The 27,353-nt window shown below is 50.0% G+C and overlaps 1 protein-coding gene across 1 annotated transcript in view; it reads right to left on the reverse strand.

The window, feature by feature from the left end:
- The window catches only part of LOC134359906 (neurogenic locus notch homolog protein 1-like), a 99,782-nt gene that overhangs the window by 23,080 nt on the left and 49,349 nt on the right, over positions 1 to 27,353 (reverse strand). Inside the window, exons 5-24 of the mRNA XM_063073737.1 lie at positions 25,781 to 25,903; positions 24,811 to 25,044; positions 22,648 to 22,803; positions 22,198 to 22,383; positions 20,607 to 20,720; positions 17,859 to 17,972; positions 16,436 to 16,669; positions 15,655 to 15,765; positions 12,656 to 12,848; positions 11,739 to 11,884; positions 10,918 to 11,031; positions 8,572 to 8,691; positions 7,297 to 7,449; positions 6,460 to 6,688; positions 4,205 to 4,406; positions 3,697 to 3,850; positions 2,800 to 2,984; positions 1,951 to 2,083; positions 1,032 to 1,289; positions 750 to 862 (exon numbers count right to left, since the gene is read on the reverse strand). Of these exons, the coding sequence (XP_062929807.1) occupies positions 750 to 862; positions 1,032 to 1,289; positions 1,951 to 2,083; positions 2,800 to 2,984; positions 3,697 to 3,850; positions 4,205 to 4,406; positions 6,460 to 6,688; positions 7,297 to 7,449; positions 8,572 to 8,691; positions 10,918 to 11,031; positions 11,739 to 11,884; positions 12,656 to 12,848; positions 15,655 to 15,765; positions 16,436 to 16,669; positions 17,859 to 17,972; positions 20,607 to 20,720; positions 22,198 to 22,383; positions 22,648 to 22,803; positions 24,811 to 25,044; positions 25,781 to 25,903 (3,272 nt within the window). The remainder of the gene's footprint in view (positions 1 to 749; positions 863 to 1,031; positions 1,290 to 1,950; positions 2,084 to 2,799; positions 2,985 to 3,696; positions 3,851 to 4,204; positions 4,407 to 6,459; positions 6,689 to 7,296; positions 7,450 to 8,571; positions 8,692 to 10,917; positions 11,032 to 11,738; positions 11,885 to 12,655; positions 12,849 to 15,654; positions 15,766 to 16,435; positions 16,670 to 17,858; positions 17,973 to 20,606; positions 20,721 to 22,197; positions 22,384 to 22,647; positions 22,804 to 24,810; positions 25,045 to 25,780; positions 25,904 to 27,353) is intronic.

The following is a 27,353-nucleotide window of genomic DNA, read 5'->3' on the forward strand; positions in this document are numbered from 1 at the left end:
GATGTCAGGGGTAAGTTTCCCACGCAGAGAGTGGTGACGGCGTGGAATGGGCTGCCGGCGGCGGTGGTGGAGGTGGAAACAATAGGGTCTTTTAAGAGACTCCTGGATAGGTACATGGAGCTCAGAAAAATAGAGGGCTATTGGTAACCCTGGGTAATTTCTAAGGTAAGGACATGTTCGGCACAGCTTTGTGGGCCAAAGGGCCTGTATTGTGCTGTAGGTTTTCTATGTTTCTATGATAGGATATCACTGTAAACTGTACCGTAAAGCGTGTGTTAGAGATGGGTAAGAAATGCAGGTAGGAGAAGGGGGAGGAGAGCAGGAGAGTTAATAAAGGAAGTTGAGGAAAATAAGGAAGGTGAGGAAAATTGGTTATCACTGTAGGATGAGTGTCTGTGGGTGAGGACTGGGTAGGTCATGAACACTACCACCTCACTATTCGAGGATACACCTAATGAAAACTACCTCACTATTCCTCTTTCATGCTATTTATTTATTTTTTATTTTAACTTGTAGTAATTTTATAATGCTTTGCACGTGACCACGGCCACAAACCAACACAATTCACAATATAGCTTTGTGATAAATCCGATTCTGGCCCTCTGCCAGTTGACCCTGTGATGCAGCTTATGGACTGTGAGAGCGTGGCAGAGGGCACGTCACAATAAGCTGGCCAGGGCCGTGTGCGGAAATCCTCGGGGTCACCTGCAGTGAGATGGGGACGGAGCCTGGGGCGTAGCGGCACTTACCGGGGGGCAGCGGCAGATGTAGCCGCGGGCGATGTTGCCGGCGACGGCACAGGTCCCGCCATTGCGGCACGGCCGGCTTTTGCAGCCGTCGAACACTCGCTCACACCGGAGGCCTGGAAGGAGAGTGCAGAGGAAATGGTCAGCGTGGGGGGGGGGGGGGGGGGATAAGAGCTCGGCTTCTTTCACTGCCTCCCCCCTTGTCCGCTCCGCCCCACCCCCCTCTGCCCCGCCCTCCCCGTCCCCGCTGCTCCACTCCCCCGCTGCTCAGTGCCTGCGCCTCACCTGTATAGCCAGGCCTGCACTCGCAGTGGTAGGCGTTGACCAGCTGGACGCAGTTCTGAGTGCCGCGCGTGTCGCAGGGGTTGGACAGACATTCGTTGACGTCCCCCTCGCAGCGCTCCCCCACGAAGCCGGCTGGGCAGATGCAGCTGTAGCTGCCGACGCGGTCCACGCAGCGCCCGTGGTTGAAGCAGCGGGGCTCCTGGGTGAGGGAGTCCACAGGGGGGTTGCAGTCGTCCAGGTTAATCTCGCAGTGCACGCCTGTGGGAAGAGGGCCAAGGAATGGCGTCAGGAAACAGGACGGCCAGCGCACACTCTGGTTCAATCTACCATAAAAACGCTCATGGACGCACCTGGTTTGGCTGTAATAATCAGAACTCTCTGCACGCCACTGAATGAGGAATGAAATACAATTTCCCCATCTCACTTAAATCCAGCAATCTCACCCAGTATCACCTAAGCCACTCCCCACTTCCTTCTTTTATCCCAAGCAGCAGGAATAGTCACTTTTCCCATCTGACCTGACTTTGGGATGTTGATACTCAATCCCTGCATCTCTTGTCCTCCTTCCCCATACTAAGGCCAATGATATGCAAGGCCATCTGCCATCTGACACTCAGTGCTCACACCCAAACCTGGAGGGGTAACATCAGAAAGTACCCCGCTCCCATCCCGCTATCCCAGTCGTAACTCTCCCACGCTTCTCATCCATTCTACTGCACGAAGGCTGGCGTTGGGTGGAATAGAGGAGATCTGGGGAAAGGCAGAGAAAACATCTGAGGCTTATCCATGCCACCAGGGGCAGTGACTAAAGAGAGCAGAGGGTCCAGTTTATCAACTTTGTGATGCAGCTTTAGAAACGGGGCCACCTGGTGCCCAATGAGATGGAAATCCCAGCAAACCACTTCAAAGCAACTCTTACCTTGTGTGCCCCGAGGGCAGGAGCACTTGAAAGTGTTGGTGAGGTCGATGCAAGTGCCACCATTCTGGCAGGGATGGGAAAGACATTCGTTGATCTCCTCCGAGCAGTTGATCCCGTGATAGCCGGCAACACACTGCAATTGATAGGGGGTCGGGGAGACAGAGAGAGTGTGAGTGGGGGGACAGAGAGGGAGAGAGAGGGGGAAAGACAGGGAGAGGGAGATATAACAGAGGGGGCAGAGAGAGAGGGAGGGAGAAAGAGAAAGAGGGGGCAGAGAGAGAGGGAGGGAGAAAGAGAAAGGGAGTGGGAGAGAAGGGAAGGGAGGTGGAGAGATGGGTGGCGGAGAGAGAAGGAGAAAAGAAAGATAGAGGGGAGAGAGAGGGAGAGAAAGAGGTGAAGGAGAGAGAAAGGGGTACAGAGATATGAGGTGGGAGAGAGAGAGAAAGAGGGGTGGGGATAGAGAGAGGGAAGAGAGACAGAGAGAGAAGGGAGAGAGGGGTGAGAGAACAAACGAGAGAGAAAGAGAGAGCGAGAGAAAGAAAGAAAATCAAGTTTAAAAAACTAATTCTGCACAAGGTGTGAGAGCAAAAATCACACCTGGAATATTCCTAGAAACTGGATCAAGGTCATGGAATGCCAATGATAAGAAGAGCTTCACTTCCATAGTGCCCTGGAGCAGAATAATACCATCCCTTGATAACGACCCACAAAGATGGTTGCTTCTGCTAACCCTTGATATTCACACCCTTGATAAATGGAGCTGGGACACAGATTTTCGACCAGTGCCCTCTGACAGTGACCCCCAAAACCCCTGATCTCACACCCTGAACTTTAGTCGCAGCAGCTCACCTCGCACGAGTAGCCGCCCAGGTAGTCGGTGCACGTGGCTCCATTTTGGCAGGGGTTGGGAGTGCACTCGTCCACCTGCTCCTCGCAGTAGCTGCCCGTGTAACCTGCCTGGCACTGGCAGCGGTGCGTGTTGCCAGCATCGATGCAGATGCCGCTGTTGCGACAGAGCTGGCCCGATTTCACCCCTGCGGATCGGAACGTTAACCAGGAGAGAGTCAGCGAGAAAGGGTGGATGGAGACTACTGCAGAGGGGGAGGATGAGGATGAGCCAACAGCGGCAGGACTGCTAACGGAGTATTAATGACGGGGTTCGTGGTGACTGCGACGACTGATGGTGGCATGGGTGACTGGGAACCTGCTAACAATGGGCTGCTCGGCAGCCACTTCACGGGACGCGCTGGGCACGTCAGAGTCCCATCCAGCTGCAGGTGGTGCCCGTCAACGCAAATGAGGCATTTCACTGAATGTCTCGATGCTTTGGTGTGCGTGTGGAAAAATGGATCAAATAATTTATCTTTGTCTGTTTGCGGGAGGGCAGGGGGCAGGGCCACCGACAATAGCGCCATGGTGAATCCAATCACTGACAGTGCCACGGTCACAGAGAGGGGAGCAGTGTGTATTTGAAAGAGGGATAAGCTCAGAGAATGCGACCCTGCAAGGGGCCACAGAGAGCGATCACTGGTGAGTTAAAAACTGGCGAGGTATAGAGACAGCGATGGGAGGACATTGCTGACCCGGGCTAAGATAGATGGTGTTGGGCATGGGCTGGTGAAGCCACAGTGAATGGGGGTGGGGGGGCTGATGAGGAGAAGGGTGGGTGTGGCAATGGGTTGGACAGAACCCTGGGGGAGGAGATGGGTTGGCCACGGCAGGGATGAGTAGGGCTGCGGGACCTACCCTGCTGCTTGGCAGCCACTTCACAGGACACGCTGGGCACGTCGCAGTAGAGTCCCGTCCAGCTGCTCTGACAGTCGCACCGGTAGGTGGTGCCCGTCTGCCAGCACTTGCCGCCGTTCTTGCAGGGCGACGAGTCGCACCAGCGCACCAGGTCCTGGGGTAGAAAAGGGGAGAGAGGGTCAGGGCCTCGCTTGTCTGCCCCCCTCCCCCACCGTAACATCAGCCGCCGCCCCCTCTCCGATCATCGCCGCCACAGAACAGCTTGGCTGACCATCTTGTGAAATATTTGGTAAAATGTCACGCACCTTCATACCAACACCGCCTCCCTTCACCCGCCCTGTGATCACTCCCTATCCAGTCTGTACGGGACCCCACCCCCCCCTCACTGTCTGCCTTCCCCCCCTCATCGACACCTCCTCCCTGTCTGGCTGCAGGTGGGAAGTCCCGGTGCCTCAGAGCCCCTAGGGTGTGGGGGAGGGGGGGCTGTTTTGGGTCGTCAGGCGTTTACCTGGCAATTGAGTCCGGTGTAGCCCTGGGGGCAGGTACACTTGTAAGTGCCGTAGCTGTCCTGACAGGTGCCCCCGTGGAGGCAGGGCTTGGAATCGCACTCGTTGATGTCATGCTGGCAGTAGCTCCCCGTGAAGCCGGTCGGGCACAGGCACGTGAAAGTGTTAATTCCGTCCACACAAGTCCCACCATTGAAACAGGAGCTGGGGGGAAAAAAGCACATTGTATATAGAAACATGCTCTCTGAATCCCGGAGATGGTCATTCAGCCCATCGTGCCTCTGCTCACTCACCGAAAGAGCCACTTTATCTAATTCCCTTTATTACCAAATCTTGTCCCATTCAGACAGCACAACAATCCACTGCCTCAACAATTCTCAACATCGCTGTTCAGTTGCCAACTAACTGAAACTAATGTTCTCTAGTAAACGATTCTCCATCCTCTCCAGCATTCATCAAAACCATCTCATAATTTTGAATATCCATTGGGGTTAACCTGTCATTGACCTAAACTCTCTGCCTTTCCTCTTCTAAGATGTCCTTTACAACCTGCTTCTCAGCTCAAGCTTCAGGTCATCTCCTCTCTACTAGTCTAGAAGCCGAGATGGAAGGTCTCCTACAGACTTAACTCTTTCTCCCTTTCTCACTCCATCCTCTACTTCATGCTCTCTCTCTCTGACTTCCTCTTCTCTCTGCTGCCCTCCTCACCCAGCTCTTCCACCACCTCCCTCTCAGACTGTCTCCATATGGATTTAAAAATAGAAGATTTGGCCGTTCAGCTGAGGCTTTAAGAAAGGACTAATGCTAAGTGGAGTACAACAGTAAAAGGACAAGAAACCAAATCAAATTGAGGGAAAAAAATGCAAAATAAGAAGGTTAAAATTAAATGCACTGTATCTGAATGTTAGGCGGCCCGTGGTGTAGTGGCATTGGCACCTGACTGCAAGTTGAGTGGTCCCAGGTTTGAATCCAGCCGGCTCCTTGCATGCTTTACATCCGTGCTGGCTTGAGCATTGAGCTAGCAACTTGGCCTCGTAAAAATAGATAACCGCTAAAGAAATGGCAAGGTTGTTGCTAGAGGATATTATATATTATATCTGAATGTAAAAGACGTTCATAATAAGATGAATCAGTTAATTGCATAATTAGGGAGAAATTGCTTTGGTCCAACAGCCGTTATGGAACTATGATTATGAGCACAAAGATTTGGAATTAACCTTTAGATGGTGGTCGACATTTAGAGCAGAATTTCCTGGAGCAAACAGCACGGATGGGCTCGGATAATGGGACAGAATTAGGGAATCATCTCATGATAATTGATCTTTTGGGAAAAAAAATGTCAAATGGAGGAAAGGAAAGGAATGTCGCATCCGGAGTTTCTCCAGTTAGCGGATGATTTCTTTCCACGCCTCTCTGTGGGGAACCGCGTACAAGGCAAGTTACAGCAGTGGTTTGCCATTGCCTTCTGCTGGGTGAGTTTCCAAAGAGATCACCAGCTCGTAACCCAGCACGGATGGAAAGTGTGCAGGGGAGCCGGCTGGATTCGAACTTGGGACCTTTTGCCCGAAGTCTGGCACTGATGCCACTACGCCACCAGCTGGGTCACGTCAAATTCAGTCAGAATTATGTGGATTAAATAAAGCATTTTCACAGGTATGAAAGATGTGTTGGGAAATCAATTTGAAATGTTTCCCCATAGGAAGACCGTGTAAATCATTTGAAGAAATACTTCATAATTCTCATTGAATGTACAGTCCACTGAGAAAAGTAATCTATCCATGGCTAACTGAAAAGGCAAAGAACCGTAGATCAAAAACAAAGGTTTAAAATGTTGCCAAGAGAAATATATGGATGAGAATTGGGAATATTTTAGACAGCAGGTGGCCAAAAACAAAACAAGTGGAGGAAAATAAAACTGGGAATAAATTGGTGTGAGATATGATAAAAAAAATCGTAAGGAAGAGAATAACAGAATTAAATAAAGTCAGAGGTAGGAAAATTATTTCCTTGTCTTCTCTCATTCTAGCCCTCTCTCCCAAACCCTTATTCTCTCTCCTCAATCCACTCTTTCAAAATCCCAACCATCTCAGCTCCCCTTACGATCTGTAACCCTCCTCTCATCCCTTCCTCTTTCTGGCCGTCTCTCTTTCTCTGAGGGGGCTCCCTCTCTCCACCTCTCTTCATTCCTGTCCCTCTTCCCCAAAGCCTTTCTCCTCATCCTCCCGCACCCCATCATCTCCCTGCTCCCTGCTCTCACCTCTCTGTGCAGTCAGGGGCATTATTCTCACAGTGCATGCCACCAAAACCCAGCGGACAGGTACAGGTGTAGCTGTTGACGCAGTCGGTGCAGTTGCCGTTGTTTTTGCAGGGGTCACTGGCGCACTCATTGATGTCCTCTTCACACTTGGGGCCTCCGAATCCTGGGAGGCAGAGGCACAGGAAGTTGTTCACACCATCGGAGCAGGAACCTCCATTGTGGCACGGATCTGCCGTGGGGTGAACGGAGAAGATGTTACTCCCGGCCGCCACCAATCGACGGCCCCCTTTGCAGAATAAAACACCCAAAGGCGTTTCTCAGGAAAATAAAGTAAGCTCGTTGGTGAACCAAACAAACACGTGATCAAAGGCCTGGTCATAGGATGGTAATGAGGGAGAGCCACACTGCTGAAGAGGTAGTACTGAACTCAGGAAGTTCTATCCATGTTCCAGAGAGTTAGAGCGTCTAAATTGCAGAGGCTGGCACAGTCGGGTGCATGTCATAACAGTCAGGGGCAGTTCTGATTTGTTAGGAGGTCAGTGGTGTGGTGTGACATTATTGTGGTAGTGCTCAGAGAGTCTGCTATCTCATCCGGGTGAAAAGTCAAACCGCTGCTCTCATTGCCCTCTCAGCTGCTTGTAGAACATCCATGGCATTACTGCACGAGTTCCCCCCACTGAGCCTAGTGTCAGTATCCAATTCCTTATTGCATTTTGTAATATTCCCCATTTCTGTATCTCTCTTCCTATCCATGTCCCTCACCCCCCTCCCTCTCCCCACGTTCTCATTCTGTCGTTCAGTCTTTCAGTCCCTTGCTCCTGCTCTCGCCCCACTTACTGGGCTGGCAGTCATCCACGTCAGTTTCACACGTGGTCCCGGTGTAGCCCTGGCGGCAGGCGCACAGGAATCCCCCCATCGAGTTCTGACACGTGGCGCCGTTCTGACAGGGGCTCTTCACACACTCATTCACATCCTTTTCACAGGTCTGGCCTGCAGAGAGAGGGAATCCACTCATTAGCTGCATGAAATTTTACCACCTGACTGCCATGTGCAACAGCCTATCTTCATTGCAATTTTTTTTTAAAAGTATTCAAGGGGGGGCTTGTTATTAGTGGCAAAATCTGCATTTATGCCCCTGTGTGCCCTTTGAGAAGGTGATGGTGAGACACATAGTGGTTGCTAGGACATTTCTGAAGAATTTAAGAATCAGTTACGCAGGGCAACTCTGGAGTCAGGTGTCAGATCTCCTCCCTGGAGCGTATCAGTGAACTGGAGGGGCTTTAGTAACATTGTCACTCAGGGTCACGGTCATCTGTGCAATCTTCATTCTAATTCTTGCTCCAAACTCCAGATAATTGAGTGTATTTAAATGCCATAGCCGCTGTGCTGGGATTTGAATAGACTTGAGGTTTTTGGTCCACACCACGTAACAGACTGAATGTGAAACTGCATGCACGAAGAGAGCCTGGTTTGAGGCGCTCTGGGCTTTGATGTGTGGACATTCTGACTGCAAAGCTATGTGTGTGGTATACTCTGTGCCGACGGTCTCTCTGCGACGCTGTGTGTATGGTATACTCCGTGCTGACAGTCTCTCTGTGGCGCCCCCTCTAGGCCGGCATGGTAGCACAGTGGTTAGCACAACGCTTTACAGTACCAGCGACCTGGGTTCAAATCCCGCTGCTGCCTCTGAGAAGTCTGTACGTTCTTGCCGCAACTGTGTGGCTTTCCTCTGGGTGCTCCGGTTTCCTCCCACAGTCTAAAAACGTACCGGTTTGTGGGTTAGTCGGTCACTGTAAATTGTCCCGTGATTGGGCCAGGGTTAAATCGGGGGATGCTGGGTGACGTGGCTCAAAGGGCCAGAAGGGCCTATTCTGTGTTGCATCTCAATAACTACTGTGTGTGATGCTCTGCGTGGGCCCCCTCTCTGTGACATGGCATGCCAGGCGCTCCGTGTCTGACGTGCTGTGTGCCTGTGTGTGTGTGTGTGTGTGTGTGTGTAGTACTTCATGCTTATCGCTCTGTACACACTACTCCACGTAACGCTGTGCGCGCTGGCATGTTCCACGCTCAAAGCTTTGTGGTGTGACAGACCTCACGTGGCACGCCACTCACCTTGCCATCCCTCCGGGCAGCCGCATGAGAAGTTTTCGTAATCCTCGGACTCGTGGCAGACGCCACCATTTTTACAGGGCTCACTGGCGCAGGGAGCCAGGACGTCCTCGCAGTTCACACCTGCACACAAAGGGGAAGCATCGTTAGGACTCCCGGACGTGCTGCAGGGGAAGTGCAAACAAGCGTTGGACATGCGCTCTGAGCCAGGCAGCACAAGGTGAGGAGGGCCGTGAGTGCGTTCCACAGCTGCTCGGTTAGTGACGGGGACAAGACAAATGGGGTGGCCATCTTGAAACCCCATGACCTCATTCGCGCAGGTTTACACTGTGTGATTCTCTCAGGCTTCACAGTTCGCTTGTTAACAATGGGCAAATTGACCCTCACCGGGGGTGGATCGCATGCACACTGACCAGCAGTGGGGGGGGATGCCAGCCGATGCAGCGACCCTCCACCAGGGGTCAGTAGTCACTGGACTGGGAACAGAAGCAGAACCTCCATTTATTTTGGCCTGAACTTGGATCCCAAGTCTCTGCAACCACAATACAGTCCCTACTGGGTCTGATGGGGATGAAATGATTTTTGAATATTAATTTACATTTTTTGTTAGGGTTAAAATTTCCAAAGCTGAGGTTTCTCTCCTTTTGTTGTGTAATGTGATTGCAGACCTTTCCCTCAACCAGTTTCCAGGGAAACCCAGCAGAGACAGGAAGGGTGACGCCATTTCCAGCAATTGTTCCCCCTGCACCAGTGTTTCCAGGGAGCAGGAAGCCAGGCATCAACAGCTCCTCGTGAGTAGGCATCTCACCAGGAAATCTGCTCACTGTTTGTTCAGCTTGGACCAGTCTCAGCGCCCCACTCCTCTCTGGACTCAGCCTTCCAGTGCAGATTGAAAGCTTTTCGGATGCTTCATGTTTGGGGTGGAGACGGCGGAACTGGAGACGCCCTAGAACTGATTACCTCACCAAGAACCTGGTGTTCTTCAGTTCCTAAATAGAAAGGGACTACGGCACCAGCCCTGCCATAATCCGCCTGACTTTCATCCGAGTCAGGAGCCAACAGTTCGACTGACATGAAACTTTTATCTGGGCTGGCATTTCTGACAGAGGGGCTATCTTTCAGATGAGATATTGCACTAAGACCACCCACCTACTCTCCAATTGACTTAAAAAAGGTCCCTGACACAGAAAAGGTCTGGCAGGATGTCTGCCTGAATGGTAGGACCTCAGTGATTTTCAGAGACTGGATAATCAGTTTGTGCGTGTCGCTCTGGGTAAACTGAGGTTGGTTCCCTGGAGCAGAGGAGGCTGAGGGACGAGCCCACAAAGGTATATAAGATTATGAAAGGCATACATAGAGTCGATAGTCAGAACCTTTCTGCCATAGTCTGGCATAGGTTTAAGGTTTTTAACAGTGTATCTTGCCCTGGTCTAATAACCAGAGAATGTTATGAATACCATACAATATAGGAGCAGTATTAGGCCATTTGGCCCATCAAATCTGTTCTGCCATTCCATAATATCTGATTTATTTTCCTTCTCAACCCCACTCTCCTGACTTCTCCCTGTAACCTTTGACACCCTTACTAATTAAGGAACAATCAAACTCCATGTTAAATATACCCAATGACCTCCATGGCCACCTGTGGCAATATATCCCAGCTGAGAAATTTCTCCTAATTTCCGTTCTAAAGAGATCCCCTTCTACTCTGCCATGCTCTCTGGTTCTGGGTTCTCACATTATTGGAAACATCCTCGCCCTGTCCACTCTATCAAGGCCCTTTACTGTTCGGTAGGTTTCAATGTGATTCCTCTCTATTCTTCTAAACTCCAGCAAATACAGGCCCACAGCCATCAAGTGCTCCTCATACATTAACCCTTCCATTCTCCAACAACAGCACATCGGATACAGGGCCCCAAACTGTTCACAATACTCCGAATGCTGTCTCAAAAGCAGCTCAGCCCCTGACACAGTCTTCTAACTTGAAAATGACCCTTTTATTCAGACCCACAAAGTTTCATTAATGATCTAATCTTCAGCTCATGCCATTAGATTTTCCCCAAGTACTCTTGATTAATAGTCCCTCGTTTGGTGCCTTATCTTAAAAGTTCCAACACACCACATCAGCTTGAGGTGATGCAGTAGACTGGCCGTGGTGTAGTGGCATCAGCACCAGACTGCAAAGTGAATGGTTCCCGGGTTCGAATCTGGTCGGCTCTTTGCAACTCAGCCTCGTAAAAAACAGTCAAATGCTACAGAAACAGGGGGAGAAAAAGCCTCCCGATGTGCCACAAGGCGCAAAGGGGAAGAACAGCAACTACAGCGACAGCATCCGGCTGAGTGCCTCACCTGTGTACGGCAAGATGCAGTTGCACTTGTACCCGGCCACATCATCGATGCAGCTTCCCTGATTCAGGCACGGGTTGGACGCACACTCGTTGATGTTTGTCTGACAGTTGGGTCCTGAAGGAGGAAGGAATGCATCAGTACAGAAACCACACAGAACAACAGAGAGACAGAGAGGGGAAAAAGGAGATACAGAGCGAAGTCAATAAGAGAATGGGAAAGAAAGACCGCAGACAGAATGAGAAAGAGAAAGAAAAAGATGGGGACTTGTACAAGATGAGAGACAGAGAGAATGTAAGAGGCAGTGTGTGTGTGTGTGTGTGTGTGTGTGTGTGTGAGAGAGAGAGAGAGATATACAGGATGGTAACAGTCCTTTCCGGTCTGAGCCTGTGCCACTCAGTTACACCCATGTGACCAATTAATCTACCAACACAAATGTCTTTCGTACAAGGGAGGAGACCGAAGCACCCAAAGGAAGCCCACAAGGAAAAGAGGGTACAAACTCCTTACAGACAACGCCAGGAATTGAACCCTTGTCACAGGCTCTGCAATAGAGTTACACTAAGTGCTACGCTCCTAAACTGAAATGACCAATCCTTTTAGGATCAGTCTAGTACAGGAAAGTGATAAAGTAAAAATGGGAGCAGGAGAATGAAAGAGAGAGACACATTCATTCACAGAACTCCACAGTGCTGTGTTGTATGCACACCGCCTTCCCAGTCCGGGGTCCCAGACGAGGAACGTGTCCGGGAACGAGGGATACTGAAAGTACTATCCTCTGGTCTGTAATTCTCAGCAGAGAGCCTCCCCGTGCTCGTTCCTACCTCTGAAGCCGGGCCGGCAGTCGCACAGGTAGCCATTGTTCATGTCCCGACACGTGCCACCATTGACACAGGGGAGAGATTCGCACTCGTTGATGTTCAGGTCACAGTTCATGCCTGTCCAGCCGGGGATGCACTCGCAGCTGTACCTGTCAGGCGGAAGAACAGAGTGAGTTCGACAGCCCGATCTCATCAGACTCTCCACAGATACAGAGTAAAGGCCCCACCACGCACCCCAGGGCATGGCAGCAGAAACGGGTTTCACACGTGTCCCTGTCAAATGTTCCCACATTTCCCAGGTAAGATTACAGGTAATCTTAGGTAAAACGGGTAAGATTACAAGCAATCTTGGGTAAAACAGGTAAGATTACGGGTAATCTTGGGCAAGACAGGTAAAATACAGCAGGTAAGATTACAGGTAAAATAGAGCAGGTAGGATTACAGGTAATCTTGGGTAAAACAGGTAAAATAGAGAATAAAATTTCCTCAAACACAACCTTGGCAGGTACAACACTGATTAGGTAGAGATGAGAGCTCCTTCTACATGATCCCATCAAAGACCATAGGGATTAGATACCCAGTAAAAATCCCACTACAGAGTCCTTTGAACACCCCTGTGGCAGGAATAGCAAGGTTTGGATACCACATACACAATCATCCATACATACCATTAGACATCCCCAGGGCTGGGGCAATATCGGTTAGAGACAGAATACAGCTCTCCCTACATGTTTCATCGATTTGGTGGCAGAGGTGATTTGGGTTTGATACGGAATAAACACCAGCCTGGACATTACCAGACTCACGCAGGTGCAGGTTAGGTACAAAATAAAGCTCCCCAGGTTGTTTTCCCCTTACCTCACCCCCACCTCCCCGTTCACCCTATTGTCCAACCACTCATATGATCGAAGAGTACGCACCCATTGAGGTCATCCCTGCACTCCCCGTGGATGCAGGGGTTGCTGTTACACTCATTGACCTCAGAGAAGCACACCAAGTCGTGATAACCCTCTGGGCAGATACATGTGAAGCCATTGATATCATCCTTGCAAGTTCCTCCATTGTGACAAGGATTTGATGCACACTCATCGATGTTAATGTTACACATTGGTCCTGGAATGCACAGTCAAAACATTAATATTAACAAAGACAGTAGTGAATACATGAATATTAATCAGGACATGATGCTAAAACATGCATATTAACCTCATTGTGGTGAATACATGAATATTAATAAAGGTATTGCAATGAAGGCATGAATACTAATGAGGATCATCACGGCAAATAAATGAATGGTATTAAAGGAATAGCGGGAAAGAAGTGCACATTTTTCGATGTGGGAATGAGGTGGCAGCAAGTGTCACAGAGTCCCACAGATGCACAGTATGACACTCATACAGCAAAGGATCAAACCCTTTACCAAGAGAGGTCAGGTTGTGTGCCGGAGAGGGAGCCAGGTCAGGCAGCTTCCCAAACAACGGGTCAGTGAGGGGAGTCTGGGAGAAGGCCGAGAGTGGGATTTATAGAGAGAATCCCACAGCTTGAAGCAAGAAGGGAAAATAGGGCAGGTGAAAAAATCACACACACACAGCCTGACATCTCCTCAGGAAGGCACAAAGAATTTTAAAAGTATTTTCTTATTGTCACTGTTATAGCCTGGAATCACCACACGAGAAGGGGACTGGGAGAATGGGTCAGGGGTTAGTATGGGAGATGGGGTAGCAGTTAGTGTGCGAGAGGGATCAGAAGTTTATGTGAGGGCATGATTGGGAGTTAATGTGGGAGGGGGTTGTCATTAGTGTGGGGGGTTGGTAGTTAGTGTGGGTGGGGTTGGTAATGTGGGAGGGGCATTGGTAGTTACTGTGGGACCCGTCTCCCAGTGAGGGTCAGTGTCTACAAAAGGAAGATGTTTTGGACAGAAAGAGGAATCTGGAGTTGGATGCTCAGACTGTTTCAGCCCTGCTCCTTCTCAACATTTCCAATTTAGACTTCAACAATGCCGTTCCGTGACGGATTCAGCACTGAACTGACGTGAAATGACTCCCTTTAGAATTAAATCTCTCCTCAACTCCGAAACAAAGAAACAACATTCAAGACCTGGGTTTTCTCAGATTACGGGCTTGTCTTGTGCTTCAGTTGCCCCAGATCTTTGAAAGCAGGACTGGTGGAGTGGCTTGGCCCTGAAACCCAATCCAACAGATGGGCTGCTGCTGAATAATGGGCGCTTTATTGAAAAGTCAGTCTCCCTCCTCAGCGGCAGCTGTACCCGGTCCCTAAGCCTCTCAGCTTCTGGGTGCCCTGTCAGTCAGGTGCTGTAGTTTGGGGGGTGGGGGGAAGGCTGCCCGAATCTCCCCATTCCAAAGGGAGAGTGAGAGAAGGAGGGAGGGGGGAAGAGAGAGTGAAAGGTCAGCGGTGGAGGGGGACACGGGAAAGCGAGACAGAGCCAGCGTGAGTGCGAGCGTGCACTTGTGCTGGGAGAAGGAACACGATACTCCTGAGATTCAGTGAGCTCAGCCTGACTGATGACAGTCACTCTTTTCACTCCAGCTCCTCTGCTTACCTGGTCCCATTTACTGGGCCTGGGCAGAGCCCTGGTTGCTCCGGCAACGCCAACTCAAATGTTCTCGCTCAGCCTTTTGGCCTAGTAAAGTGGCACTTAAGTTCCCCCAATTAGCGGGCACCCTCCTTAAAGAGGCGGGCGTGAGGCCCAGAGGACCAGAGCTGCCGAAGCCCATAACCTCAATTTGGCCAAGTTGGTCGGGCACACCCAGAGGGAAGGGTCTTTGTGTCTCGCCGTTCAGAGAGTGGCAGAAGGTGCATAGGGAGGCAGAATGCAGGGGGGAAGGGGAACGAGATGTGCGGGAGGGGGTGTAAAATAGTGGAGTGATAATACAGAGGGGTTTGTGTGTTAAGAGACGGGGTCAAGAATGGATTCTGAGACATCAGGAAGTTGTAGGGTGAGGGGTGATTAGAATGAGGATGGGGTCGGAGGATTGTGAATGAGGAACGAGGGAATGGGGATAAGGAGGTTTCAACCCAAAATGTCAACATACTGCCAATTTTCTCCACAGATGCTGCTTAATTTGCCGAGTTCTTCCAGTGGTTTATTTTTTACTCCAGATTTCATCATCTGCAGCTGCTTGTGTCTCCACAAGTTTGATGGGATTGTCCTGAGAACTAACACAGCTTGATGGGCTGAACAGCCTCCTATGTCACTTGGAAACAGAGATGTTCATGTTCCCACCTACTCAGAGGCTGGCGACCAGTTGTAAATTGCTCAGACTCAGCATTAGCTTACAGGGAACATAATAGGAGACAAAATCTCTTTCAACAAAAGTGACACTTTGGCCTGGATTAAAGTTCAGGAGACTGAGAAATGTTGCAGAAATGCGTTGGAGCAAAGTGCTGGAGTTCAAAGGACTGGTCAGCAAGAGGTTTTGCAATGCTTGCCGGTGGGTTAAACGTGGTACATCAGGGTAATGTCAGCAACACTCATACTATGAGGCTAAGATGGTGAAACAGAACTGGAGAGCTCACAACAGTGAGGTCACACAAAGTTTCACGTCCACCCGCGTGGAGTATCAGGACAAAAGCTTTGATCAAAGTGCTGCGTTCCAAAGAGCAGTTTAAAGGAGAAAAGAGAGGTGAAGAGATTGAGGGAGGGAATTCCCAGCCCGGAGCACAGGCAGCCTATGGTATAGCTGAGAAAGGTAAGGATTCGGTCAAGTGCCCAGAGTTCTGAGGCTGGGAGAGTGGATGAGCTGCTGTGTGAGCATGTTATGGGAAATGAAGTTCTGGATGAACTGAGAAGATGGTGGGCTTGCTCAGAGAGGACTGGAACACAGTTAACAAGTTATGGACAAAGGTTTCAGCACTGGACTAGCAGAGGGAGTGTTACAGGGGTGAAAATTGGCCTTACCAGTGTAACCCATCTCACAGACACAGTCGTAGCTGTTAATCTGATCAATGCAATTGCCATATTCACAGGGGTTGCTGGCACAGTCATCCAAGTTTGTTTCACAGTTTTCACCTGTGGGTAAATAATACAATAGCTAAACTTTATGAAACTCGATCATCCAACAACACAATGGAAAACTGAGAACCTAAGAAACTTCAGTTCAAAGCTAGAAAGAGTTGCATTTCCATAGCACCTTTCACAGCATCAGAATACCCACTGCCTCTCCTTCAGTTCTTTCCTCTAGGAAGGGAGGCAGGCATTTCAAATTCAGCAAGATGCCACAAACAGCAGTGAGACAATAAACTGAACAACCGTTTGAACGTTTTGCCTGAAGTCTGAGTGTTGGCTGCAACGCGGGAGGACACGCGAGAGAAAACACAGAGAGTAGGAAGGTGTCTGTTTTTTCGGGAAGAGAATGGTGGATGGGGAACTATGGATCTGCTGGCAAAAAGGTTCGTGAGTGAGCAGTAAGAGAGAGCAGGAGAGAGAAAAGGAAGAGTAGGGAAGAGGAGAGATGGGGAGAGAGAGGAAGGGGGAGAAATAGAAGGGAGAGAGAAAGGAGAAGAGAGGAAGTGGAGAGAGGAAGGGGGAGAGAGAAAGAGAGAGAGAGGAAGGGTGACAGATAAGAGAGTGAAAGGGAAAATAAAGTCTTGACAGAAGTTGAGAAAGGTGAAAAGGGAGCAAAAGGAGAAGGGGATGAAGAGAGAGGAGGAGTAAAATAGCAGGAGAAAGAGATCATTACCTGAGGTTCCCTTGAGGCAGGAGCAGGAGTAGCCATCCACCTTGTCCTGGCAGGTGCCGCCGTGCTGGCAGGGTTGGCTCTGGCACTCGTTGATGTTGATGTCACAGACACGGCCCGTGTAGCCCGCAAGACACACGCAGTTAAAGGTTGCAATGGCATCCTTGCACGTCCCATAGTGACAGGGATCCTGCTCACACTCATTGACGTCAGTCTCACAAAGAGTGCCCGTGAAACCTAGAGCAGAGCAAAAAATCAATCAACCTCAAAGGCAGAGAACATCAGGAGAGGCAGAGAGGGGGGAGAGAGAGGGGGGGGAGAGAGCATGAGGGGGAGAGAGAGAGAGAAAGAGAGTGGGGAGAGGGGGGAGAGAGAGAGTGAGAGACAGAGACAGAGAGAGAGGCGGAGAGAGAAAGAGAGGGGGGGAGAGAGAGAGCATGAGGGGGAGAGGGGAGGAGAGTGGGGGAGAGAAGGGGGAGAGAGAGAGTGAGAGACAGAGACAGAGAGAGAGAGAAAGAGAGTGGGGGAGAGGGGGGAGAGAGAGAGTGAGAGACAGAGACAGAGAGAGAGACAGAAAGAGACAGAGAGAGAGGGGGAGAGAGATAGAGAGAGAGAGGGGGGAGAGAGAGCATGAGGGGGAGAGGGGAGGAGAGTGGGGGAGAGAGAGAGAGAGAGACAGAGGGAGAGAGAGAGACAGAAAGAGACAGAGAGAGAGGGGGAGAGAGAAAGAGAGAGGGGAGGAGAGTGGGGGAGAGAAGGGGGAGAGAGAGAGTGAGAGACAGAGACAGAGAGAGAGACAGAAAGAGACAGAGAGAGAGGGGGAGAGAGAGAGATAGAAAGAGAGAGAGAAAGGAGAGGGAGAGACAGAGAGAAAGAGAAACAGAAAGAGAGAGAAAGACAGAGAGAGAGAGAGAGAGAGAGAGTGACAGAGAGACAGAGAGAGAGAGAGATAGGGGTAAAAAGGCCAGAGGATAGATAACACCAGTGCATGTATACACAAGCACAGACAGACAGACAGACACACACACACACGCAAACACATTTTGTACACACACATAGGCAGGTAGACCACACATGGAATCACACACATGTAAATGCACGCAGGCAGGTAGACCACACACATGCATATATTCCTGTGATGGGCCTCTGCTTGCATCAGAAACCAATAGTGTTCATTAATGAAGAATTAAAGCGAGCTTCAATTTATTAGGCGGAAGCTCTGACGACACAGCAGAGGCCCACAGAGCAGAAAAACCCGGCAGGAAGTTGCTGAGGAGAGAAGGTCTAACCAGACGTGATAAGGTGAGGTGAAGATTGGAGAGTGGAGCAAAGGCAAGTCTGAGGGGGGAGGGGGAGGAAAGAGGGGGCATCAGAGCGACTCGCTGCTCAGAGAGGATGGAAGGTGATGGGGAGCGTGCGCACTGACCTTCCAAGCATTCACAGTGATATTTATTCGGTCCGTCGACACACCTGGCTGCGTTCTTGCAGGGCGTGCTCGCACACTCGTCCACATCGATCTGACACAAGTTACCATTGAATCCTGAGGAGTTAACACAGAACTGGGTGACCAGGCCAGAAATGAGGCAGGATTTTGCACTGGGTATTGATACAGGATACCAAAGGATGGGTGAGCAAGGAGAGAGGTGCTTTAAGACTTAAAGAGTACTAGAGGAAGAGGTTCACTGGTTGAGTCTAAGGAGGGATCTTAAGATGGGACAGGAGGTGAAGAGGTCAATTTATGCAGCCTAACCAGAGCATTCTCATCACTGTAAGAAGCAGAAACACAAGAAAATCTGCAGATGCTGGAAATCCAGAGCAACACACAAAAAACGCTGGAGGAACGCAGCAGGTTGGCAGAAAGGGTCTTGGCCTGAAATGTCAACTATTTTATTCATTTCCATAAACGCTCCCTGACCTTTCAAGTTCCTCCAGCATTTTGTGTGTGTTACTCCAAGATGCATGGCAATTCAGAACAAACTTTATGATGTAGAACCTGAGACAGCAGTGTCCCTGAACTTCACAACTTTCTGGTGTTTACTCTCACATGTAAAGTTGTCAGACTCCATTCAGATCACATTTCACTTCCAGTGAGACTGTTGTGTGTGTGTGTGTGTGTGTGTGTATCTCTGTGTGTGAGTATGCGTGTATCTGAGTGTGTGTGTGTTTGTGTGTGTGTGTGTATCTGTGAGGTGTGCGTGTATCTGTGTGTGTCTGTGAGTGTGTGTGTGTGTGTGTGCGTGTATCTGTGTGTGTCTGTGAGTGTGTGTGTGTGTGTGTGTGTGTGTGTGTGTGTGTGTGTGTGTGTGTGTATCTGTGTGTGTGTGTCTGACTGAGCAGTGGGGCTGGGGAACGGTTGACTCCGGACATCAGCTGCCGAAGAGTGTGCGGCCTCTCCAGCTGCTCTGGGAGAAAGGGCTACTCGAGGTCGTTTTTCCGAGGCAGCATTTCCCAGTTGTGCGGTGGGGGCTCCATGGTTACTGAGAATGGCAAGTTGAATGGTCCTGACCTCACACTGACACCAGCCATTGACAGCCAGCGTCCCTGAACTTCACAACTCCCTGCCATTCGCTCCTGGTACACAAAGCCCTCAGACTCCATTCAGACCACGGTTCATTTCTTATTGCACGTTTTGTTCAGCAACAGCCTTCCTCATTCTTCAGTCAGCTTCCAGAATTCCTCCATTGCCTCTTGCCCTCCACCTATTCCTCAACTCTTCCCTCTTCACCATCTCCTAACAATCTCCTCTACCACAGAGCCTGCCTTCTTTCTCTCCTCTTTCTCTCTTTTCTTCCTCACTTTAACACACGTCAGATGCAGCCTGTTAACCCCCTCCTTCTGCCTATCAATCTCACCCCCCAGTGAGGATCAGTGTGTGTGGGACCCGTCCCCACTGAGGATCAGTGTGTGTGGGACCCGTCCCCCAGTGAGGGTCAGTGTGTGTGGGACCTGTCCCCCAGTGAGGGTCAGTGTGTGTGGGAGCCATACCCCAGTGAGGGTCAGTGTGTGTGTGGGACCCGTCCCCCAGCGAGGGTCAGTGTGTGTGGGACCCGTCCCCCAGCGAGGGTCAGTGTGTGTGAGACCCGTCCCCCGGTGAGGGTCAGTGTGTGTGTGGGACCAGTCCCCCAGTGAGGGTCAGTGTGTGTGGGGCCCATACCCCAGTGAGGGTCAGTGTGTGTGTGGGACCCGTCCCCCAGCGAGGGTCAGTGTGTGTGGGACCCGTCTCCCAGTGAGGGTCAGTGTGTGTGGGGGACCCATTCCCCAGTGAGGGTCAGTGTGTGTGGGACCCGTCCCCCAGTGAGGGTCAGTGTGTGGGGGACCCATCCCCAGTGAGGGTCAGTGTGTGTGGGACCAGTCCCCAGTGAGGGTCAGTGTGTGGGGGACCCATTCCCAGTGAGGGTCAGTGAGTGGGGGACCCATCCCCAGTGAGGGTCAGTGTGTGGGGGACCTATCCCCAGTGAGGGTCAGTGTGTGGGGGACCCATCCCCAGTGAGGGTCAGTGTGTGGGGGCCCATCCCCAGTGAGGGTCAGTGTGTGGGGGACCTATCCCCAGTGAGGGTCAGTGTGTGGGGGACCCATCCCCAGTGAGGGTCAGTGTGTGGGGGCCCATACCCCAGTGAGGGTCAGTGTGTGGGGGCCCTTGCTACATTGAAATGTTGAGCAGGGTTCATCTTTACCTTATTAAAATGTGGTGCAGGTTTGACGATTTGTATAAGTATTGGCATTCTTTTTGTTGTGTTCTTTTGCTTGTATACTTTTGCCGGTCTGGACGTTTGTTAAGGAGTTGAGAGGCGAAGGGGAAAATACGTTATAAATAATCTGCTTTTAAAGTTAGAACAGAGAGGGGTGTGTGTAGAGTGCCGTGCGCAGCACTGATGCAAGTCCCTCAAATGTCTGATAATCAATATATTGGGCACACTCAAGCATTTTATCAGAAAAATGACTGGTCTTTTTTTATTGAATTTATTATTTTCATTTTCCTAGTTTCAGTTGTTATGAGCAGAATGATTTTGGCAGTTGACCGATTGCTCCGTAGTGAGGGGGTTGGGAGAGCATGTAGGCCTTGTCTTGGCAGCTAAAGCCTGCCCGCAGGCCGGGATTAATCCCTGGCCTTGCTCACAGCACACAGAGGATGTGGTGGGGGTTGGGGTGAGTACGAATGTTTATTGGCACTAACCTGAAGGGCATTCGCACTCAAACTCGTTGATTTTGTCGATACACTTGCCCTTGTTTAAGCATGGATTACTGGCACACTCGTCGGTATCAATCTGACAGTAGAGTCCTGTGTAACCTGCAATTTTTTAACACACAGAATTAACCATTTCCATCTCAGATGCTTCATCACGAACATTCCTAGGATTAGAGACAGAGGGGAGGAAATATTTATTTTCTCCCGTTAACATCTAGAGGCTATTTCCCACTTGTTCCCACTATAAAGTGTAGCACACAAAACAAATTGTTTTCTTTTTGCTCACTCAGCAATCCGACCCTGCCAGATGCAGATCTCACCTCTGCCCTGGATCCGCGGATAGATTTCCCAACAAAATTTAGTGATCCCATTCTAGGAATGACCCAGAGAAAAGTTGTCCAGATTTCTGCCTCACTTTTCATGGTCAAACACTCTCAATGGACGTAAAGTAAGGTTCCCCGCAAAGAGAATGATCTCTCCATTCCCATCCTGTGTCCATATGTGTAGTGATCTTAGCCACGTCAATCTTGACAAGCAGGCCTTCTGAACAAAGAACATAGAAATCTACAGCACATTACAGGCCCTTCAGCCCACAATGTTGTGCTGACCATGTAACCTACTCTGGAAACTGCCTAGAATTTCCCTGTCTGATCTACTGAATATGGAAGATTACAACCCAAGTTGCACCCAACCCAACCACAGCCAAGTATGGGTACTCATGGTCATTGTGATGCCTGAACCCCAAACACAGAGTCAAGTCTTAGGCTCTGTTGGTTAACTGAACCTCCGTGTGAATTGAGAATGCTGAAGACGTAATTGCTTCCTGTGCTAGTGACGTTCAGTACTGATCCTTGGTGGATTTGAGGCCCAGACCGATCCAGTTTCAAGGTCACAACCCATACCTGCCAACATGGGTGCCACCAGGCACAGACTGAGTGGCCAGGAGCTGATGCAGACTGCCCTTGTCCCCTCACCCATCGCTGCCTGGGAGGGTGGTCTTATCCAGATTTCCACAGGTAGCTGTCAATCCATGTTGGTGCGGGGCATGAGTGACACAGACCAGACAAGGATCTGCGTAAGTGTTAGTTAACCAATTGGGCATGATGACTATTATAGCTCGAAATTACTGTTTCCAGATTTATGTTGTACATTCCCCTCTGGGCCCTGAACTCATTTCCCCAATCATCTGGCACAATAGCTTTGTTTTTATATACCAGTCCTGTGTTATCGAACACAGGATTCCACAGACTCTTTCTCAGCAGCCATGTCAACTTGTTCTGCCACTCTGGTGGGCCTACTCCCCAGTTATGTTTCTGAGTCCTCTGTAAAGTTGTACCAATGAGTTAGTGTTTCTCTTTCATGATTGTCTACCAACTGTAGGCTTCCTTTGTCTGTGACCGTCCTCTTCATTACCTACCGTGTTATGTTAGGTGCAGGCTTCGATGCTTGTCTCTGATTATGTTCTGTCTAAGCAGGTGATTGATGTAAATCAGAGGGAGCAGTGGTCCTGACACCATCCTCCGTCTCCCACCACCTCTCCCAGCTGATGCCCTTCATGACCGAGGGCTTCTGCACCTACCGGCCATGCAAATGCACTGGAACTGTCCAATCAGGTCGAGGCAGGTTGCATCGTTCTGGCATGGACTGGACATGCACTCGTTGAAGTCCAGTTCACATCGAGGGCCGTGGTAGCCGGGCAGGCACTGGCACATGAAGGAGCCCAGGGTGTTAATACACTTCCCTGAATGTTCGCAAGGGTTAGAACCTGCGGAAGGCCACACAAGAGAGAGCTTTAAAAGATCATCGCACAAGGTTCTCCACCGTCCTGCACTCCCGCGGTGCTTCCCTCCCGCCATCCACTCCTCTGCCTCTGGAGACTCATTCTACCAGGTGAGTCCAGACTCAAGCATTTCTCTCCCCCTATTCTCCCAGTGATCTAACCACTTTAGGAAGGGTTGGCTGAACCTCACTGCAGGACGGGAGAAGGAAATGCGAGCAAAGATACAGGATTGAAGGTTTCCTGCGTTACCTAAAGAGCACTCGTCATCGTCCTGCTTGCAGGCGGTCCCCGAGAACCCAGCTGGGCACATGCAGATCGCCTTCCCGTTGACAGGGTTGGTGCTGCAGTTGGCTTCCTCGTGGCATGGGTTACTGATGCAGGCATCGTTCAGGTGACACAACAGGCCTATACAGCAGGCAAAAAGGAGAGAGGGTCAGCAGGGAGGGTATACCACGAGCAAACAGGCCAGTCAGCCATCCAGTCTTTCCTTCACATGAACAGTATCCCAAATTCCCACACACCCATTCCATCAATCATGCACCTAATCCTTTGCTTAAAATCTGGTTCAGATAAGAATTTTACAGTGTGAGAAGGCCGTTTGGCCCATTTGGTCTGTTCTATTGTTTATGCTGAACACAAGCTTCGTCCCATCTCATGTCGTTTCACTCACTTCTTCTTTTCCCTCTCTCCTTCAGCTCCATACCCGGATTCCCTTTTCATGGACTGCGCAAATCATTCTCAGCACTCCTGCATTCTGTTCTCTCTGGGTAAATAAGCGAACCTGTGAACAGTGCCTCAGGAAGGCAGCATACATTGCTGAAGACCCTCGCCATCCTGGACTTGCCCTCTTTGCATTACTATCATCGGGGAGGAGGGACAGGAGCCTGAAGATACACACTCAATGTTTGAAGAGCGGCTTCTTCCCTCCGCCGTCAGATTTCTAAACAGAACATGAACTCGTGAGCACTACCTCAATATTCGTCTTTTGCTATGTATATTTAAATTCATAATTTATAATAGTTTTCATGCCTTGCTCTACACTGCTGCTGCAAAACAACAAATTCCATGACATTTGTCAGTGATGATAAACCTGATTCTGATAAGCATGTTGAGACCTTGGGCACTTTGTCTTCCACACAGGGAACATTTTCTCTACCATCTGCCTATCAAGCACCTTCATTATTTTAATAACCTCAGTCAGCCGTCTCTATTCCGGAGAACCGAGCCACAACCTTTAGTCCTTCCTTGTGGCTGACACCTGTCAGTTCTGCTGTCGTCCTTGTACAGCTCTGTTTCTGTTTACGCTTCCTACAATTCTCCTGAGTCAAAGAGAGATAGAGCACAGAAGTAAGCCCTTTCACCCATCAACTCCACAACGACCGTGACCACTTTAGTAACTTGAGGAGCAGAACTGTCAAAATGGTATCTAATCAAAGTTCCACAATTTGATGCAATTCCTCTACTTTTGAATTTTACTTTAGAAGTGATGCTGAATTTTGAATATTCTTATTGATTTATTCAATAAGTTGTGATGTTCAGTCTCCAGGCCCCTTCGCTCCTCCAGCCCTCGAGACTCCTATTCTTCAAGCAGTCTATTTGTCCGCGTCCATCCTACTAAACATCTCAAACGTGGATTGGTGTGAAAGATCAGAAACGGGGAAGATTCAGCAGCAGTAAAGGTGGTAAGGTTCGAGATCAATGCTGGTGAAAAAGCTGCGGAGCTAAGATCAGAAGGCAGAAGGAGCAGAGGCAGCACGTTCAGAGAACAGCAGTGAGAGAGAGAACAGAAGGTCAAGGATAGAAACAAGAGATCATTGGTAATCAGATGCTGCTTTGAGACAAAAGCAGCAAGAGTTCGGAGATGGCAAAAGTACTGAGGTAGTGAGATCTCCGGGGTGATGACAGGTCAGAGGTAGTGAGGTCTCCTTGGTGATGATAGGTCAAAGACAGTGAGATCTCCAGGGTGATGACAGGTCAGATGGAGTGAGATCTCCAGGGTGATGACAGGTCAGATGGAGTGAGATCTCCGTGGTGATGACAGGTCGGAGACAGCGAGATCTCCTTGGTGATGATAGGTCAAAGACAGTGAGATCTCCTTGGTAATGACAGGTCAGATGGAGTGAGATCTCCAGGGTGATGACAGGTCAGATGGAGTGAGATCTCCATGGTGATGACAGGTCAGAGACAGTGAGATCTCTGGGGTGACGAAAGGTCAGAGACAGTGAAATCTCCTAGGTGATGACAGGTCAAAAGCACTGAGATCTCCTAGGTGATGACAGGTCAGAGACAGTGAGATCTCCGGGGTGATGACAGGTCAGAGAGGGTGAGAGGTTAAAGGTGATGATAGGTTAGAAGCAGGCAAAGGTCAGAGGCAGGTGATTAGTGTGATATACGAAGACATTCCTGTTTTACCTGTCCTTCCATGGGGACACTCGCAGTAGAAGGAGGCAACACGATCGTGGCATGTGGCCCCAGTGTAGCAGGCAGCGATGGCACAGTCATCAATGTTCTCACTGCAGTCGTCTCCAGTCCAGCCATTGACACAAACACAGTTGTAGCCTCCATTGCTGTTGTGGCAGGTCCCTCCATTCTGGCAGGCATTGGGCTGGAGTTGACACTCATCCACATCCTCAGTACAGAACTGGCCTGTGGCAAAGGCATTGGAGAATGGAGAAAGAAAATCCCTCAGAAAATCACAAACTAAGCCCCTGAGCTGTAACGTGTAGCAGAGGGAAGGGGAAGAACCTCCCAGTTATGATATTGGAAGAGGATCTGGGCTCTAAAAACGGGGGCAGCCAGACAAGGTGATAAACAGCACGTTCTTGCTCCCATGTGACCCCTCCACCCCGGAGTGAACACCATGCGAGGACTGTGACGCTCTCTGGGGTTGAATGTGTCACAGCCGGTCAACCTTTGGAAGGGTAGGAGCCTCAATTGGAGGCCATTTTTAGTTAGCTATTTCATAGAGGTCTCTTGCCTTCCAGATGGGTTCCGGTGGCAGTACCTCTCCCTCTGAGGAGATCCCATAGCAGCAGGCACTGACAGAGAAACATTCCGCCTCTTTGCCGGATGTCATCACAAAAGGTTGACACTAAGCCGACATAAGGGCTGGAACTCAAAGGATGCTAAAGGCACCAAAAAGGGAGAGGAGGGAGTGAACAGGATTCGGGCAGGAATTTCAGAGTCCAGCACCACAGCAGACGATGGCTTTTGATGGTTGAGTGATCACATTCGAAGACTGGAACAGCTTTATTATCAGCTGTGGACCAGTAAGCCCCATTTCTCGGAAAGAGACCACTGAACCTTACAAACAAGAGTAGAAGGCTTCTCACAGGAGGCAGCCCGGCAGGCTTGAGGTGAGGCGATCTGTCTGAGTGTTTACCTGTCCACTCTGGGGGGCACTGGCAGTTGTAGGTATTCACCCCGTCCACACACAGCCCTCCGTTGTCACACTGGTGATCCGGGCAGTCATCCACGTTCACCTCACAGTGCTGGCCAGAGAAACCTAAAGTACCCAGAGAAAGAAAACAGTCATAGAAACGTAGAAAACCTACAGCACAACACAGGCCCTCCAGCCCACTGAGCTGTGCCAAACATGTCCTTGCCTTAGAACTACCTAGGCTTTACCCATAGCCCTCTATTTCTCTAAGCTCCATGTACCTGTCCAGCAGTCTCTTCAAAGACCCTATCGTTTCCGCCTCCACCACTGCCGCCGGCAGCCCATTCCACGCACTCACCCCTCTCTGCGTATAAAACTTACCCCTGACATCTCCTCTGTACCTACTTCCAAGCACCTTAAAACTATGCCCTCTCGTGCTAGCCATTTCAGCCCTGGGAGAAAGCCTCTGACTACCCACGCGATCAATGCCTCTCCTTATCTTATACACCTCTATCAAGTCCGTTGCTCCAAAGAGAAAAGGCCGAGTTCACTCAGCCTATTCTCATAAGGCATGCTCCCCAATCCAGGCAACATCCTTGTCAATCTCCTCTGCACCCTTTCTATGGTTTCCACGTCCTTCCTGTAGTGAGGCGACCAGAACTCAGCACAGTACTCCAAGTGGGGTCTGACCAGGATCCTATACAGCTGCAATACAGAGCTATACCAGATAAAGAGGTTTGGGGTGGTGAGAGGCGCAGACTCTATCATCTTGACCAGAGACACCATGAGTTTCCAAGATGATACCGGATTTGGAACTGAATTTCATCTGGCTGAACAGAAATCTGCAGCTAAGCAGCTGCTGAAGACATTGTTCTGCCTCACTTACAGCTCCGATGCAGCACGGCGCTGGAGGTGAAGGAGGAGGCGGTGGGGTAGAAGGGTAGAAGTATGAGGAGAAGGTACTTCTTCGCCTAGCAGGCATTCCATGGTGGGGCTGTGCTGGGAAGAGCACTTTGACCTGGGACCCTGCCCAAACATCACTAACCTAGTCCTGAGAGTAGAGTTGTTCTGACAGTCGAGGACACGAGGGGAACCAAAGGTCAGATGTTCTAGAGTGATGCTGAACAAAATGGAAATAGTCACCCTCATGTTTCCAGAAAAACAGCAGATTTTCAATTGGATGAAAGAAGTAGGATTGAATTATTTATGACTCTACCAAAGGAATTGAAGCTGGAAGGAAGGGTCTTGAGATTCAACAAACCCTTTTAGTTCCTCATAAGACTTCAAAGTGCTCCACAACCAGGGATTACAGTTCAAATCACCATCAGTAGGAAATGTGGACGATACTCAGAGCACAGCAAGATTTCACAATCAACAAGATAATGACTAGAAAGTCTATTCGTTGCTGAATAAATATTGGCCAGGTAGACTGACAGGAACGTTCCACCTACTCCATTGAGGGCAGATGATGCCAAAAGACAACAACAGCAGTGCAGCACTCCATCAGTAATACACCGGTACCGTCAGCCTAGAGTTCATGCTTCAGTCTCTGGAGTGGTTTCTGAACCCTCTTAAA

Source organism: Mobula hypostoma, chromosome 21, assembly GCF_963921235.1.
Source record: "Mobula hypostoma chromosome 21, sMobHyp1.1, whole genome shotgun sequence".
NCBI classification, from domain to species: domain Eukaryota; kingdom Metazoa; phylum Chordata; class Chondrichthyes; order Myliobatiformes; family Myliobatidae; genus Mobula; species Mobula hypostoma.